Here is an 18,247-nt window from a genome sequence, read left to right on the forward strand (position 1 = left end):
GCTGGTTAAGATTATTAAAACATTTCAGTTCACTTGATTAAATGTCAGCACAACAAACTTGTGGACCTGGGAAAAAGTACATGCTTTTCACTTTATAATTCTCACAGTCCACTAAGGTTATATCTTTATTTCAAATGTTCATACTAGAGAATGTAAGTCTTGTTACAGAACTAATAGATAAATTAATTTTAAAAAAATTGGTTAAGTATAACTGCCAACTTTTGAAAAGGCTGTAGCTGAGGGCATGTATATCTTTCACATAAGCCACCTTTATACTTACGTGCATAGATGTTTTTGATGGGGCCCAACAGTATTACATTATGTATAGACTCCTCTTTTTCTTGATGAAACATGTTTTCTTAATGGAATTGGTTCCATATACTGTACATTCATCCCGACTTCCACAGTAAATTGTTAAGCAAGTGTGCTGATCAAGGAAAGCACAGAGAGGACATAGCTTGTGGTAAGGAATTCCAGGGACCTACCTGCTACATCATATAGATCCAAGCCAAAAAGTAAGCCTGCTTTTGGTTTCTAAATGTAACCAAGTGGGTACGGTGACCAGGGCACTGACTTAGGGAGGGGGCACAAAAATAGCAGTCACTCCTGCTGCTGACCCCAGGCATGGCCACCAGTGGGGGCACAGGACTACCCAGTTATGTTTCTATCTAACTAGGAGCTGAACTCTTAAAATTCTGGTTTCAGTGGCAAGTTGCTCTGGAAATCTGACCCACTGTGCTCTCAACGTAGCTCACTGTTTATCAAACCTTGACCTTTTCACTACGGATGACAAGACTGAACATATCGGCTTGTGGTGCTTTCATGACCAAAAAGGGATACATGCTTCTCCGTGCAAACTGTGAACTCCAGTGACAACAGTTTATTTCAGGACAAAGAGGAACCAAACAAGAGAAACAGGTGAGGGGGAAGCAATGGGGATGGGGGACCACAGCTGAGAGAATTAGACGAGACCTGTCTGGCAAGACAGGCTCCTTTTTTCAACAAGCATCTCATTCTCCTCACAGGTAACTGAGCAGCCAGCCATTCTCAGAGGTAATGAAACACAGAAGAGTCCAACTACTTCTTCAGGTTCTCTCTCATTTATTTTTTTCTTTTCAGCAGCAAAGCCAGAAATTGTAAGACTGCAAAGTTCTGTAGTTCATAGAAATTTCCAAGCAGTAGCATCTTAGTAAATGGGAGAGTTTTTTGGGGTAGGTCTGCTAGAGCGGTGGTAAGTATTTCAGCGCACGGTTACAAAAGAATACCGTAAAACATCTACATCTGTAAGACAATTTTCTTTGAGAAGGGCAAAGCTGGATGGTCCCAGAGAGTGGAGAGAAAGTCAAGACACAAAGGACTAGAAGAGAAAAAAAGATGGCAGACACGTCTAAGGAACCTTGGTACAGTATCTGTGCTACACGAGTGAGTGCCCTTACGTTTACAGGGTGTAAAATGTGAAGTATTTGCATTCCCACAATTCTTCACTACGTTTCTATTCCACCTCCTGAGAGACACAGCTGCATCTTATTCAGTAGATGTAAGGACACGTTTGGGAACCACTGGTAGTCAGTACAGCAGTAGGAGAAGGGGTTCCCTGAGAGAAGAAAAGACAGATATGGAGAGTGAAAGAAAAAAACAAGAGTGAATGATGACTGGCATGGCCTTTTGCCAATCAGGTGAGGATGATTCTGCCAAAAACAGTGTGCTACAGTAATTACTGCTGCTCCTTATTTACTGAAATCAGCACATAGATTGAAAGTTGCTATTGCAGGAAGTGTGGCCATATCACTGTGTATGTATTTAACAAGGTGGAGCTAAAAAGCAAGAAATACAGTCTCGTTTCCTTAATCATACAATCAGAATTTCCAAGCATTTTTCATCATGATGATAAAATAGACATCTGTGTCTATTGAAGCACTGACTCCAGCGTAGTAGTTCATGAATTCATCTGTTGTAACCTGAAGTAGGAGAATTTAAAAAAGAAAAAGAAACCTTCATTCTTTGTGTCATAAATTATACACGAGCTTTATGTAAATAAACACCAGGAAGTGAACAAGGATGTAGACCATATGTTGTAGACATTGTAGGTGTATCAGAAGTGCTCTTAAATATGACAGAAGTGTAGTGTTTGGTGGTGGAGGCCTATGTGCCTCTCTGCACTTTCCAGGCTAGGAGGCAAGGGGCACTCCACAGTCTCCTGGGGCTTCTCCTCTGGTCAGAAATTTGACCTGCATACAGAAGTTATTTAACCACTGTAGGTTACGAAAGTGCTATAAAATACAGTGCTTCAAATGTAATACCTCGTTTAACAAGGGTTAATTTAAAGCACTGTATCCATATTTAAAGTGCTGTAAAGCTGTGCACTTCTGTTGTCATGGCACTGAAGCATTTTAAATGGTGCAAAAAGCAACTCCTGTACATAACTACATTTTAAGTCATTTCCATTTAAGAAGGAAGCTAATACAGGAGGGAAAACGAAGGAGGTATATGTTGCAAAAATTAACCTCTTCATTCATAAAAAGTCTTGGTATAGAGAGGTCTTTAGTATAGACAGGTCTTGATCTCTGATTTCTTTAACTAGGTAAACCTAGTTAAAGGGCACTCCACAGTCTCCTGGGGCTTTTGAAATTTGACCTGAGTACAGAAGTTATTCAGCAAGACCATGGGGCAAGATCATAGGTAAACCTAGGTAAACAGATTTACTATTAATCTCATCCTGCTTGAGAAACCTGTAAAGTCAGAATAACCAGAATGAGTAAAACACTGATCCTTCAAGGAGATTAACATTGCTACGTAACTTGTTCAGTGACATTCATCTGGTCTTTAAACAAGGCATTCTTTGCACTGTCGTGAATACAGTGGAAGAGGCTCCTGATGCAATTAGGAGGTTGCAGCTGTATTTCAATTTATCCAGCAAGAAGTAACATTCTTCAGAGCAGAAACAAACAGGCTTCTAAACCCAGGGAAGCATTTCTTATTTTGATATGCACTACAGGACTGAATCCTTTTATAAAAACAATTAGCCTAAACTTCCTGCTCTTTGTACTGCCATGGCATTGATTGCATGAAGAAATATATTTCCATTCCCTCATTCATATGAATTGTACATACTTTTTGTGAAGTTTTAATACTTGGATTGTTTATAGAATACTCTGAATAAAGCTATCCTATATAATGCGTCAGAGTAATTTTGTAGCAGTGATGGTCCAAAAAATATGTGGAAGGCAAGAATTTCTTAGGATGTTGTGTTTTATTGGATCAACGAGGTAGCTGAAAAAAAAAGTTAGACAAGCTTTCAAATGCAAGACATTCTTTGAAGAATTATCTGAATGGGCAAAGAATGTCTTGCATTTGAAAGTTGGTCCAATAAAAGACATCACCCAAAGAAATTCCTGCCTCTCACTTCATATATCAAGGTATATGACCCCAGAATTCCCATTGTTCCACACATTTTAGCTGACAAACACCTAAAATATTTGCTGAATGGGAAAACCAGACCTTACAGTCTGTTCTACTGATCATAAACAAATAACCCATGCTGCTAAGCCTGGCCATCTCCGAGAATTCAGCAAGACCATGGGGCAAAGATGCTTTTTTGGCAAAACTCAGCATTAAGGCACGTAGGAAGAAGAATTTTGCCTGGAGTCAGCAATCCTTGTCACACAGTTACATGAAACCTGTTGATCTGAAACCTGATGTTAAAAACACCAGGCTAGGCCCTCTGTACTTACTCAGGAACCGTGTCCCTGTTTCAAATAACAGGATGTTTTTAAACTTGAGGTCAGGCTTCAGAGCTTTATACCAACATTGTGGCTGAGATCAGATTCTAGTACAGAGAGGTCAAGTTTGTTGCTCAGGACCTGTGGTCTAGTGGGTTAAACAAAGAACTTCTAAACAAAAGAACTATGTTCTGGAACTGACTTTTCTATAGCCATCAGCATTAGAAAAGTGTTGAAAAGGCTTCTTGAGTAGAAAACATTGTTGAGGCCAGTAACTGGCACAGGTGGTAACCAAAATCCCCATGGTGGTCTAAAACAGGAAAGAACCAAAGCATGGAAATTACCAGTGGAGTTCTTAAAGAATTAGTCTGGGGACCAGTCTTGTTGACTATTTTCATTAAAGGTCTTAGGACAGAAGTAAGAGCACAATGCTGAAAATTGCTTATGACTGTTTTCACATGTAACAATGTCAGATAGGAATCAAGTGGAGCTCTTTTTGGGTGACACAAGCTATTTCACTTACCTTCCCATCTTTGTCATAGGGCGAATCAAAATTATCTAAGAAAGCCCTAAAAACTTGGTCTTCTGTCCATTCTCCATTCTGGTATTTCGGATGATGCCGTGCATTATAAACCCCTCGTAAGTCTTCAATAGTTACAACACCATCACCCGTTTTGTCAAACTTCCTAAATGCCTGCATGATGACCTCTTTTCTGGCATTGGACATTGGAGGCTGGAAGAAAACAGTAATAAATTAATCCCCATTTGCTGCTTACCTGTCCAATATTAGCTTCAAGCAGCTTTACTACTGCTCTTCCTGGGACATAGGGTATTCCAACCACAGCCAAATGTGAGAGTGGTCTTATTGGACAAATGAATGAGAGAGAAAGCGCAATTCAGCCTCACCAAAGCAATTTAATGGAGGGTACTCATACTTCTATCGAGTGCAAAGTAAACAAATTGCAAACAGAAGTGAAGTGATTGCTGTAATATCCTTTTGTTCTAATGATTTTAAATACCACTTGAAAAAGGCACAAAATATTATCTTTGTTTTAATTACTTTTACATTGTAGCAGTCCATAGATCAGAGGTCCATAATGAGAGACAGCCCTACATGGATGAACACACAATATAATCACAGAAGAAAGACAAAGGAAGACTTATCAGCATGTTAGAGATGCAGGCCTGCAGCCCCAAAATATTAGATAACTTGACCACAGAAGCTGAAGCTGGGAGAAAACCCCGATTTTCTGAGCCCCAAGTAAGTAGCCTAAGTAGCAAAGCCATCTTAAATCTCATGTAACTTAGATAAAAGTGGAATTTTTCAAATGGAAGTTGTCTCCTTAACATTGCTGTAGATACCACTGTTACTGAAGGAAATGACAGGTCTGTACTGACAAATTACCTTACTAGGTTCAGATCTTTTTTCTTTTCTTTTCCTTTTTTTGCATCTCTGTAATAACAAAGCACCATGATCATGAACTTACTCTTAATGTTATGAGAAATTCATCAAAGTCTATTGTTCCGCTGCCATCTCTATCAAACATCCGGAAAAGCTCTTCTGCTTCTTCCTTGTCCATCATGACAGCATAATCATTTAATCCTTTCATGAATTCTTTGAAATCGAGGGTTCTGCTGTTGTCATCATCCATAATCCGAAAGACTCTGTGGAAAAATGTGTGATTTGAAGAAAATATAAATGAAATGAGGAGAAAAGTTAGAAGGAGCCTTCATTGAAATAACATTTTCTCCTTCTAATTTATTTTCAGGAAGGAGCAGGGCTGCAGCCATTGAGGAAGGGATGAACAATGTGTATTGGCTCATCTACGCAGCCTGATAAGGCCTATTTTCCAATCTGTCTCCTCTGAAAATGACCCCTGGACCTCACAAAAACAAAACTAATAAAAACTCGATATGGAGGGGTACTACAGACATATCCTTACATATCTAATATGGAAGTCAAACCTGACTTAGATGCCCAGGTGTTTTTGTGTCCTGAATTTCACTGTGCCTCACTTTCCAATTCATAAATGGGAATAATACAATGACTTTACAACCTCACACTATAAACTCATAAACTAATAAGTATATAACCTATAGCCATAAACTGGGGGGCTGAAACTCTATTCTCCAGTCAACTCCTTCCCTGTGTTAAAATGTTAAGTAACAAAACAGAAGATATGGGTCATGTCCTCAGCTGTTGGAAATCAGTGTCACTCTACCAAAGTCTAAGGTTTTGCCCTCGTTTTACTATACTCTTTTGTTTTGATGTTGGTAGGCTGATTGTTGTATTCATTTATCTGCCCTGCTTGTTGCATGGTTTTCCTGTGGTCACTTGGTTTTGTACTTTAAAAAAAAAATCATTGAAGAAAAAAATACAATAAAAAAAGACGGCACTGTAGCACTGGAACTGCATTTGAACTTTCCAGGTTCAACCCCCACTTCCAAATTAAAGAGGGTTTGAAATAGACAAGGGAGGTCCTGGCCCCACTGAAGTGCGTGGGAGGTCTGCCGTTGACTTCAAGGTGGCCAGGACTTCACTCTACTGCTGAGATTTTGTAGGTCCCCCCAAATGCTGCAGCTCTCTGTAACACAGCGCTACTCAGATTAATGATTTATTTGGCTGCCTAGACTTACCTGCCAAGTCCTTTGATGCCTGCAGACCCCCTTGATAGACACTGCAGCCGAAGCTTCTCAATTGGGTTTGTGGCTTTGGCCAGGTCTTTTTTGGCTTGGATTGCCATCTCTCGGTCATGTCTTGCTGTACCGGGCATCTGGAACAAGAATTCTTATTTAGTGCATATTCATAATGAAGATAAAGGCTTAGTATGACTGGCACTGATTGCAGAATACACTCTCAAAAACACCTGATAATGAATAGTTAACCCTGGCTTACCTACTTTGGCAGCAGAATATTCACTTGTCAGAGCTTTCTGCTCGGCTAAGATGTAGCGTATGGTCCTAATCCTGCCAAATACTTAAGTGCATACTTAGCTGCATACAAGGGGGCCCTGATTCAGGAAACTATGCCTATGCAGTTTGACATTCACACATGTGCTTAACTACCATTGAAGATATGGGCACCTGCTTATGTTATCAATAAGGATGGACTAAAGTACATACTTAGATGCTTTCCTGAAAAGGGGCCTGCAAGGGGTGTACAGTATAAAGTTTGCCCCATGCACAAGAGGGTTGAAGAGCTGCTTCTATGGCTTTACCCTAAAACCCAGTTCTGTGAAGGTGAGTAGGACTATGAGCTATTGCTTTAAGGAATTTGCTGGTCAATGAGTCAGGCTGCAAGTTGTCCCATGCTCCAGGAGGAGGAGGGATGGCAGTTCACTCGTTCTGTCTCACTTTCTTTTTGTTTTGTTTCTTCAGATCCCTAGGAGGGGCCAATTATGCAGGGCCTAACTTGGCAGGTGGGGCCTCCTCCTCTCACGCTGGAGACAACAGCTTTGACCTGGAGGCCAACTAGAGTAAGTGGGTGGGCTTGTTGCACCTGAAGGGGGTCTTGTAGAGTTATTCCACTTGGGCCAGGCCCCTGACTCATATGTTGATAGTAAAAGACATGCAAGTATGTGACTTGTGTAATATGCATAGTGAAGAGCAGTGTTGGAAAGGTTGATGAATGCAACTTGGCCATCTAGAACTCAGACACAGCTGGCTATTAGACCATCATTTTTCTGTTCTGGTTACTAAGGCAATGAAAAGTGGCGCTTTTGGCAGCCCAGCTCATCAGCTTGAATCTCCATATGGAAAGGACAACGAAAATGCAAAGTACTGCAGTTACTAGTCTCTCATAGCTGTTCTTTTTTCATTTAGGGATTTTTGTATTTTGCTACCAGTTTTCCACGGCAGTGGATATCTCCTACATGTACAAAGGTTGGCATACTGAGGCCTTCTCTTTATGACTCAGGCTAAGTATAGACAGTCAAAAAGTCCAAGATTGAATCCATTCAATGTTCGTAGGTTAGTCTAAGCTGCATGGATTGAACCCATAAGCAAGTAAACAGACATTCACTTTTGATTCCAGAAATGCAGCCACATGGCTGCAGTGGCCCAGGCCAGAAGCCAGGGGACATTAGAGCATGCCTCCTTGCTTGGCGGGGGGAGGTTGCAGGGCAGATGCAAAGCATCCTGGGATGCTAGATTAATTTGAATCTGGAGGGGATCTGGGACAGAAGTTCAGTAACCTAAACTGTTCGATTTAACCTAAATTAGTTAAGTCTGATACTACATCCATCCAGGTTTATTTTAAACTGGTTTCGGCTGTTTTGAAAGGTGCACTGAACTTCTGTTGTGTTACAGATTTAAACCACTGTCCTATTGCTTATACCAGTTTAGGTATAATTTCTGTCCTTAGTTTTAGTACCAATTCAAAATAAACAGTGAACTAAATACTACAAATGTTCATAACATCTTTCATCGCAGCATGTCAAGCTCTTTGTAAATACTCAGTTAAATTTCACAACCACCCTGTGGGGTACATGTGTATTAGAGGGTTAGCAATCCCATAGTGATCCATTACCATGCTACAGGTCCTTTGCAGACCGCCTCACCATTTTCTAAACCAAGTTAACTGATTTACAATCACACAGTTTGAATCAAATTTCAATTTGAATTAAGGGTTAATAAATTATCATTGACCATCAGCCTCTTAACAGACCCAATTTGCACATTCTGTGTGTTGGCTTATGCACTTAGCACTTGCAGTTAGAAATAATTAGCAAGTAATAATCAACCTATTTAAGCATTACTACATTGTTGCAAACCTACTGACAGTTATCTAAAGTGCTGTTCCAGAGCTGTAATGGGTGCAATTCACCTGATACTTAGTCATGGTGAAGTGTTGTTGGCACATATGACGTTTGTAAAGGTGTTACTTTATGCCTGATAACCTCTGTTGTATTGTAAAAAAACCGTTTGAGTTTGATATTTGCAATATTTAGCTGTGGAATTCCTAAGGACTGTTTTTCCTATAAGCAATACCCTATATACATGTTCACTAATACAGTTTAAAATGCCTAATTCAAACTGCCCTTATTCAATGAGATTTAGTTCATTTGGACTGGAGCCAATTTTAATTTGGATTACAAACATCCATGTATATATACTAAAATGGCTGTAGTCCAAGTTTAGCCTAGAAAAATATAACATTTATAAATGGCCCCAGTGTCCGCAGCCTTTCACAGAAAGTAGCAGTAGAGCAGCCCATGTAGCCTCACATTTCCTACTGTGTGGATAGATCAGGGGTTGTCAACTGGGGTACATAGACAGGTTGTAGGGGGTACAGGCAGGTGGGAGCGTGGCTGGGCAAGGGATGGGGTGGACCCCAGGGTGCGGTGGCAGCATCTCACACTTTGCCTCTTAGCTGGGGCAGGAGGAGGGGCACACCAGGCACCAACAGCCCCACACTGCACATAACATCGCCTCCCCACCCCCACCCCAGTTCACTGTCCTGATTGGGTGCTGAGCTGCCACCCTCAGCCAATAGTCAAAGGCAAGGAGGTGCTGCAGCCACCCCCTTCCCACAGAGCCACGAGGGTCTGAATGGCAGGGGAGGAAGTGTGTTCTGTGCCTGCCCCTGAGAGCATGTGATTAGCTGGGCGTGTGGCCTGTCAGCAGCCCATGGAGCAGCACATGCAAGCGGCCATGGTAAAGTGGTGCAGTGTGCAGCCAAGGTGGGGCAGCAGTGGCGGTGGGTGGTGGAGGGGGTGGTGGCTGCCACATGTGAGTTCCCCCATTTGTCCCCTCCATCTCAGCACTGCCATTATGTGTATCCCTGGGAAGGCATGGGGGGCATGTACCCCCAGATCTGTATCGGGGCAGGACAGGCTGACATTGCAGGCTGGGACCAGGGCTGTGCCATGGTCTTCCCAGTGCAGGGGTTGGGCTGTGCAACACTTGGGGTGAGCAGCAGTGGTGCTGGGATGGGAGTTGGGGGGACTATAGTGAATTCTGGAGTGGCTGCAGCCTCTCCCATAGCCCTCCTCCCAGCACTGCTGCTGCCTGTCCTGAGTACAACCCAGTCCAGCCCAGCCTGCCCTGCCGGGAAAAGCCCGACACTGCCCCGACCCCAGCCTGCCCTGTATGCAGATCCAGGATCACGCACCCCCCACGCCCTCCCGGGGTGCATGCAGCAGTAGGAGCCACCCCCCCCGCACTCCCCAGATGAGCTGCTCATGGCTGCATACCATGCTCCATCTAGCTGTGCAACATTTGCCTCTGCCAGTGTCCCACTCCCTCACTCTCCATGGGGGCCTATGGGAGTGGGGCAATGGGGGGACTGCAGTCACTTCAGAATTCAACATAGCCCCCCCAACGCACTCTCCCAGCTCCACCACTGACCCCCCAAGCACATCCCAGCCCCTGCCTGGAAGAGCCTGGTACCACCCCAGCACTAGCCTGCAGCTCCAGTCTGCTCCGCCCCACCCCACCCCACCCCACACATAGATCCAGGGACACATGCCCTTCCAGGGGTGCGCATAGTGACAGGGGCCTCTCCCACCCCACCATGTGACTCAGTCTTATGCCCCACCCCAGCTAGGCAGCCCCTGCCCCAGTACCACTCCCTCTTCCACCTCTGGGGCAGCCTGCCCCACCCCACATGCAGATCCAGGGGCACATGCCCCCCCATGCCTTCCTGGGGTGCATGTAGTGGCGGGAGCTGCCCCCCTACCTCTCACGCTTCCCTAGATGAACCGCTTATGGCTCTGTCCTGCGACCCACCATGGCTGTGCAGCGCTTACCCCAGCCCCACTTCCTCCCTCACCGCGGGGCCATCAATCTGCCCCCCCCCCCTTAAAAGCAGGAAAAAATGATAAGTGGTTACATGAGCTGAAACTTTGAGTAGGAAGTTATTAAAAAAGGTTGAAAACCCCTGGGACAGACAGACAATTATGCTGTTTAAATGGGAAAATGGGAGGGTGAGGGGAGGACTATGTCTCATGAACATGCTTCAACAGTCTAGTTGTAATTGTTTTGTCTGTCTGAGCCCTTCCTGCAACAAGTAAAACAAACCACAGTGATTTACCCCATAATGAAACAAATGGTAATTTATACAATAGACTGTGGGATCAATCAGACATAGGAAATGATTTCAGGCAATTCAGGTGGACTGGGAGAATTCTTCCACTTTATAGTGGCATAATTGCTTAATCAGTCCATGCCTCTAGTTCAGCAGTTTCCAAACTCTGACAGACTGCACACCACCAATTTAAAATGATACAATCTTCAGTACCACCAGCAACTTTTTCAATTCAACCTTAAGTACCACCAGCAAATTTTTGTCATATAGAGTAATTATAATAAATCTGTTAACGCATACCACTGACAGGTTGTCTGCGTACCACTGGTGGTAGCGGTACCACAGATTGGGAACTATTGCTCCAGTCCTTTCACCTGTCCAGTACTAAGCGGAGCTGGTGCCTAGCTGCAGGACCTCCTTTGGTCATGCTGGCATTTTAGAGACAGGAGCAGAGTTACGACACATCTGGGTTTTCCTAGATGTGTCCTCTTTTGGGTCCTCCCATCTCTGTCCAGGCGGTTTTTTAAGATGTAAGCAAATGTCTGGGATTTTGCTCTGCCTTTGCTTTCCTGGCACTTGCCGGCTTGCCGGGACTGGAGGCAGCAGGGAAAAGTGATTGGAGGCTGGGGCATCACATGGTCTGTGCATGGGCCCTGGCAGCTGTAGGCAGGTGTGTGTGTGTGTGTGTATGTGCGTGCATACGTGCCTGACTGCCAGTGCTGGGGCAGCAGCAGGGCAGGGAGTGGGGAAGGTGGGTAGGGAGGTTCTTCAGGGGCAGCTGGGAGCTGCATGGGCAGCAGTGCTGGGGAGCCAGGGGGCTGCAGGTCAGAGTGAGGGGCTCTGGCAGGTCTAAGGGTGCAGGGGCTAAGGGTCAAAAATGAGGGACTCCAGGTCTCAAGATTCATATGTTGCATCAGCTGTGTGTGAAGGTAGGTGATAAGAAAATAACTGTTCTTCAATTGGCATTTCAATACAAGACAGCACTGCTCTGAACGGACGCGCAGCATATTGCCTCAGCTATTGCATCACTCAGAACTAACAATGTACTTAAGGGTCCTCTTTCTTAATGTCTCATTAATGGATTACTAGAAAGACCTTTGTAGCCCTTTCAGAGAGTAAACATGTAGTTTCACAAAACTGGAACTGCAACCTGCTCTTAAGAGGACATATACAGGTGGCCAGAGTGGTAGCTATCCTGTCCATGAATAAACCTGATCTCTTTATGATAAATTCCAACTTCACTTAGCAGTAAAGCATGCTGCAAAAACCTACCCATTGCAGATCATCCAAATGACCACATTATAAAATATTTTCTTAACACAACGGGGTTACCAGATCTCTTTCTAGGACCATGTACAGAAATGTAGAGTTACTGCCATTAATATTTCCTGAATCCAAGTGTTCCCTATTGCCACCAAACCATTTTCTGTTCAAATTATTCATACCCAACATGCCACACGCAAGATTCACAGAACAGCATGATCATCTTGTCTTAGCTCTTGTATAACAGAGACCAAAGAGCCTCACCCAGTAATCTTTACATCAAGTCCTAGCTTCTCCTTGTACAATAACACATTCAGACAAACATCAGTCTAGATTTAAAGGTTCGGAGAATCTACCCTAGGTGAGCCATTCCAATGGCTAATTACATTCATTGCCTTATTTCTCATCTGAATTGGTTTCACTTTGGCTTCCAAATGAAAGATCTTATACCTTTTTCTGCTAGATTAAGGATACATTTATTTTCATAATTGCCTTCTTCTGATAGGTAATTGTAGACTGTGCTTCTCTTAACTCTCTCTTGGATGACTAAATAGAATACGCCAATTCAGTCTCTCTCTGTAAAGGAATATTTTCAGGCCTCAGATCACCTTGTAGCTCTCTTCTGATTCTTCCTCCCCCCCCACCAGCATTGTTTTAGAAGTGTGGACACCAGAGCTGGATGGATATGATATTCCAGTGATGACCTCACACTCAACAGACAGAGAAGAAAGCACAACCCTACACCCATAGTCTGTAGTTAAAAAAGACAAGTACTATCTATATTAGTATTATCTTTGCAAGCTTTACAAATTACACCAGCACAATCCTCTGGGAACTTGATATTTAGGACCAAGTGCATCAATTATTCCAATCCTCTTCCTAAAGATCTTGTATAATGAGTACCCCACATGGGGAATGCTTAGGATTTTTTTGATGGGATGCAAGAAGTATACTTTCCCATGTTGCATCCTGTGAGTAGCTGAGGAGTCCATTCCACAGAGAAATGAAGTACATCACTGAAACAATTTCAGAACTTTTCAGAGCAACTAGTCAATTTACTTGAGCCATCATGAACCTTACAATATTACAACTCAATGTCAAAGGTCTTACAATCTTCAAGATTAACATGCTTGAGTATTTGACTATCAAGTACAAACCAGATGTGGTCCTCCTATAAGGGACTCACTGTGCAACTACACAGAGATTGAAGATACCAGGTTATGTACTTGCAGACTCTATACTGAGCTGAGTGCACAGCATTGCTACCTTCATGGACTACAACCTACCTTACATACTCCTTCAGAAGTGTACACCACAGCAGGAGATTGAATGGCCAGCAATAAGAACCACAGATACCACTATCATGAACATGTACAAACTGCCTCAAGCACAGATAACATGCAACACAATCCTGACTATGCCAACGCCTGCTCTATTTGCAGGAGACTACAATAGCCAACACATTGATTGGGACTACTGTGGGAACAATAAGAATGGAGAAACACTAGTCACCTGGGCAAGCATCAACAACATACTGCTCATACACAACCCTAAACAACCAAAGACCTTCACATCTGGCAGATGGGGCACTGAGACCAGCTCAGACCTTGTGCAGTGGGTTAGCACACAAACAGCACCAGCAATAAGGGTATTAAGCCAATTTCTCAAATCACAACACCACCCCTCACATTCATAATAACATCTACCAATACAGTAATTGAAAAACCAAGTAAACTGGCATCCAAATGGAACTTTTGTAAGGCTAATCGCTTATTATACTCTGAGAAGATTGAGGATTCAACACATGAACTGCTGAAAATATCACCAACTTCACCTCCATGATCCTCACAACAGCCCATGCCACCACCCCCAGAGGGCACTGTAAAAACCCTGCTGGGATGAGAAATGCAGCAAACTACTGTAGACCATAGAATAGCCACCTGATAGCATGGCTAGATGTCACACCATCAATGAGCTAGAGCTCCACCTAAATGAGATGAAGAGGAATGGGTGGCTAGATAAGATAAAAAACATAGACAAGATCCATTCAAGCCAAAAGGCTTGGTCAATCAGCAAGAGATTAACTGGAGAGGGCAAGCCACAGAGACTTAGTCCTGTTCAACCAAATGCCATCGCAAGTATATTAGTTACAAATGGCAACTTTCCAAAACCAGACAGAAGTTTTGACAAGGTCATCAAGCAGAAAACCACATCCATCCTAAAATCACTAATTGCAAATCAAAGCCTAACAGCTCTTTTCAGTGAAGAAGAGATGAAGATAACACTATCTCGTATTAAAACCAGCAAAGCTGCTGGCCCTGACTCTAATTCTTTCAGTATCTTTACTCAGTGGAATACATCTAGTGCAGGAAAGCCCTGACTGCTGTTCCTGAGACTCTTTGCAGAGAATTAGTAACAGTGAATATCTATTCACAGTTATTTAAAATGTGTATCTAATAATTAAGTACAGAATATACAGGAGAATTTTGCCTTCAGTACAGAAGTGGAATCTTGTCCCAAAACTTTGAATAGATTGAGGATGTGTAGCCAAGTGCCTGAGAAGCAAGCTCAGCTGATTTTTTAATACTGGTTTCTTTTGGGCCGTTTTAAATAAATTCTGACTTTCATGAATCCCTAGAAGTGATGAGGAATGCCAGTGTGTGTGATATAGCAGCAGCATGATCAAGGATCAAGGGGCAGGGACACTTTGGGACTACTTCACACTGTTCTGCAACAAATATTGGTGCTTCCAAAAGCAGAACTAATTTTCAGTAGTCTCTCACAGGACTTCTCTTCTATGGATTGTCTTCCCAGCATCTCTTCTCCTTCAGTGGCAGCAGGGGTTTCTTCTATTGTGTCTGTTTCATGCACCTAATATACAGATTGCAGAAAGCATGGACCTGGGGGTAACTTTCAAGTAAAAAGAAAAAACTGGAGTTTCTGTGATCATACTTGGTATTCCATACTTCCCTCCCCTTTTTGTACCAATTTTCTCCATCTGACAAAGTAAAGGTGTGAGCCAGGGGACATTCAGCTCTAAATCATTCTGGTCCCCAAACCTGAGGGTACCTGGCTGGAGTGAATGTTAAAACTGCTTGATGAGGACAAGTCAGTGTAGTGGTTGCAGCACCCTTCACAATTCATGTCTAGAGACCTTGAGATCAGTGGAATTGCACCAGAGATAAAGCTGGCTCTTTTGCATTCACAGAAGAAACTAAGTTAAAGTAACAGCATGGTAAACACTGGATTGATGAAAGTGAAAAATATCTTTTTGCCCGTGAATCCACAGCAGCTGGATTCAGTACTGTGGCCCACGTGAAGCTCCACTGATGGGCTGCACAGGTGGATCTAATTGTCGAAGTAGGGCTTTACTTCTTGTTTGATGTCATGAATAGCAAATTGCTTCTAAATCCCTCAGTCCAGCTCTCTCATAGGTCAGAACTGAACCCTGTACTGTATCTTCGGCAACCCTGCACAGAAATGTGACCTTGATGGACTTGGGGTCTGAGAGACATTGTAGAATCCCATGTCCACTCTGATAACATTGTTACTCAGAGTTATGAAGATCAGAAATACATATGGCAACTACAAGGCTGAAACAAATATCCTCAAAGGTATTTCGAAAATAAACTTTATAAAAACTGATGGGAACTTGGTACCTAAAAACCTTGCATTGGGTGCAAAAATGAGATGCTGAAAACCATATCCACTTGCTATCTAAACCTTGAGGGACCTCACATATGCCTTCATGTAAAGGTCCCTAAATACTTAGCATCCTGCTTGTAGGTATCTTGGAAAAAGCACCTCAGTCTTGACAGGGCTGAGAAAGTTATGCCTAACAATAACTGCGATCCAGAAACCAGATGCATTTCTCTCTCTTACCCCTGGGACTTGATCTGGTGCATGTTCTAGAAATACACCAACTGCTGTACAAAACACTGTACTGGGCTCTGGAGAAAATACCATGGCAGACCCCCAATTCCTTGTAACTAGAGTTAGTATAGTAGTGGTGACAACACCACCCTCCTCAGTCTCAGGGATTCAGACCCACCCAGGAGAGCTCCTTAAGCCCCCAGGATACAGGATCGTTTGCTAGGGACACGCTCCACCCTACTTGTTGAAACAGTGCAGCCAAATGCAAAATGTATTGGGCTGAGGGGAAAGGAGATGCTGTGCAAGTGAGGGCATAACATTGTATCCTTACAGTTTTGTATTCACCTTAGCAGGGGGATCTGGGGTCCAAACCCTCCTCTAAAGACTGTGGTTTAACATTAAGCAGTAACTGGAAAAATATGCCAACAGTCCTTGGAGGAGGGACTGTAATCCCTGAGATTGAGGTTCCTGTACAATGGGACTGTGGCTGAGGTGGGTGGCACTGTAGGATGGGGGTCCCACTACCCCCACCATGTCCTCTTCTGGCCATGAAACTTGTGCTGCTTCTTTTGAAAGGACATAGTTACCTGCACTCTGGGGAAGGCTCTGAGCTGTGGGGTCTAAGTGGATGGAGGTGCCTCCTGACAGACATCATAGGGTGCCTAAATCCCAGGTAGGAGCAGGGCTGAAGGTACACCCTGCACTGGCATCTCTTTATGGGCTCTCTCTAGATGGCTCCCTACTTACTCAGTGTGCTGGTTGTTGTGGGAGTGCTTAATTCTCCTCACCTATTGCATAGGGAACCTATGCTTCAGGCCCCAGTGCCTCTAAGTTAAGCATTGCAGCACCCAACTCACAAGTCCGTTTCTGGATCTAGCCCTAAATGATTGTACTCTTATGCTTCATAGTGTTGCTTTGCATGTGGTTTATGAATGTTACTGGCAGTGGAAAAAGTGGAAATGTCATTATACTGATTTTTGTGGGCCTTGATTTCCTACTCCATGAGAGCAGCAGAGAACACTCGTAAGTGAAGAAGGATATATTGGTTTGCTGATTTAATTTCTTAACATTAAACAGTTTTGTATGGGATAACTTCAGGTTTTAGCCTGAGCTGTTGACTTTTACTGGCTATGGTGCTTTGGTCAAGGGCTGCATTTTTTCCTTAGCAAAATGAAATGGCAGGCAGGTCTCTTCAAAGAGGTCAGGTGCACTCACTGAAATGTAAGGCCAGCTGGGTGCCTAAGCCCCTTGCAGTCAGAACTGTAAGGCCAGGAGGAATCATTGGCTCACTTCATCTGTCTTCCTGTATATCACCTCCTTTCATGCTGCCAACCCAAGTCTGTATCGAGCCCCAGGGAATCCTCTTAGAAAGTCCAGCCTTATCTCCCTAAACACACATTGGTGTGACAAGTGAACAAAAAGGCTTTATTATACAGATGACAGTAGTGGTCCAAAAGTGACAACCTGTCTAAGCGCCACGTAGCATGCTATTCCTAATGCCAAGAGGTCACATCCTGTGAAAACATAATCATCTAAACGAACGCCAATCCCTTGTTGTTTTTAAGGGTAACACCCTCTACAGATACTGTGAGCGTCGAACCAGCGCATCCGCTTGCCAAGTTTCTGTTCTGTCACTTGAGAAGCACCGCGCCCTGAAACCATCAGCTGATGCATCGTTTTGCCGTATTTTAAACCTCTCCTCTCTATGCTGTCCCCTCAGCAGCTTTGGTCTGCTTTCTACCACAAGGAGCAAAAGTATCATTATTTCCTATGGCTTTAGCTTTAATAATAAAACAGCTGACTATTTTCTATTGTTGAAACCCAGTATAATTAATACGTAAAAGTCTCCAGATAGCAAATGAAAGAGAAAAACCTTTACCTTTGAAAGATAATTTGGAACCTGTTGCTTCTACTTGAAACTATGGACGCTTTTCTCCTTCAGCTTGGGAAGCTGTCCTGTCTCCCCCGCACCTCCTCCTCCCTTCTCCATGTCACAGCCCTCTGGCTCTGATTGGGCGGCTCATGTTAATGGATGCAGGGCTATCGCAAGCCCCAAAACCGACTGGAGAGATTCCTTGTCCGTCTGTCTCAGTTTACATGTTCACATATCCTGGCCGCCTCCTTTTTCAGGAACTTGGAGTTTACCGTCCCGTTTCCACGGAGACATTGGTGGCAGCGACAAGCCGGGCTTCTCACCTGTAGCTGTAATCGTGCCGCTGCCCTGTTGCACGATTAGCAGGGGTCTTTTTGTCCTCTGCTTGTTTGCAGTCCTTTTTCCTTCTGTCCTCAGTGGATGCCAGGGAGATCGTCTTATAGCACAATGGAGGGACTGCTCCTTCCTTTTTCTTTTCCACCTGAATTTCTC

At 43.6% G+C, this 18,247-nt stretch overlaps 1 protein-coding gene across 1 annotated transcript; it reads right to left on the reverse strand.

Annotated features, from left to right (window-relative positions):
- Positions 1 to 860: 860 nt before the first annotated feature.
- CAPSL (calcyphosine like) lies at positions 861 to 17,922 on the reverse strand. Its single transcript, XM_019531955.1, has 5 exons — positions 17,762 to 17,922; positions 6,357 to 6,493; positions 5,207 to 5,384; positions 4,243 to 4,452; positions 861 to 1,958 (listed from the first exon to the last, which is right to left on the reverse strand). The coding sequence occupies exons 2-5, from the start codon at positions 6,491 to 6,493 to the stop codon at positions 1,857 to 1,859; spliced, it is 627 nt and encodes a 208-aa protein (XP_019387500.1). The 5' UTR covers positions 17,762 to 17,922; the 3' UTR covers positions 861 to 1,856.
- Between the last annotated feature and the right edge of the window lie 325 nt (positions 17,923 to 18,247).

This window comes from Crocodylus porosus, unplaced genomic scaffold (assembly GCF_001723895.1).
Source record: "Crocodylus porosus isolate Cpor-Errol unplaced genomic scaffold, CroPor_comp1, whole genome shotgun sequence".
In the NCBI taxonomy this organism is placed as follows: Eukaryota; Metazoa; Chordata; order Crocodylia; family Crocodylidae; genus Crocodylus; species Crocodylus porosus.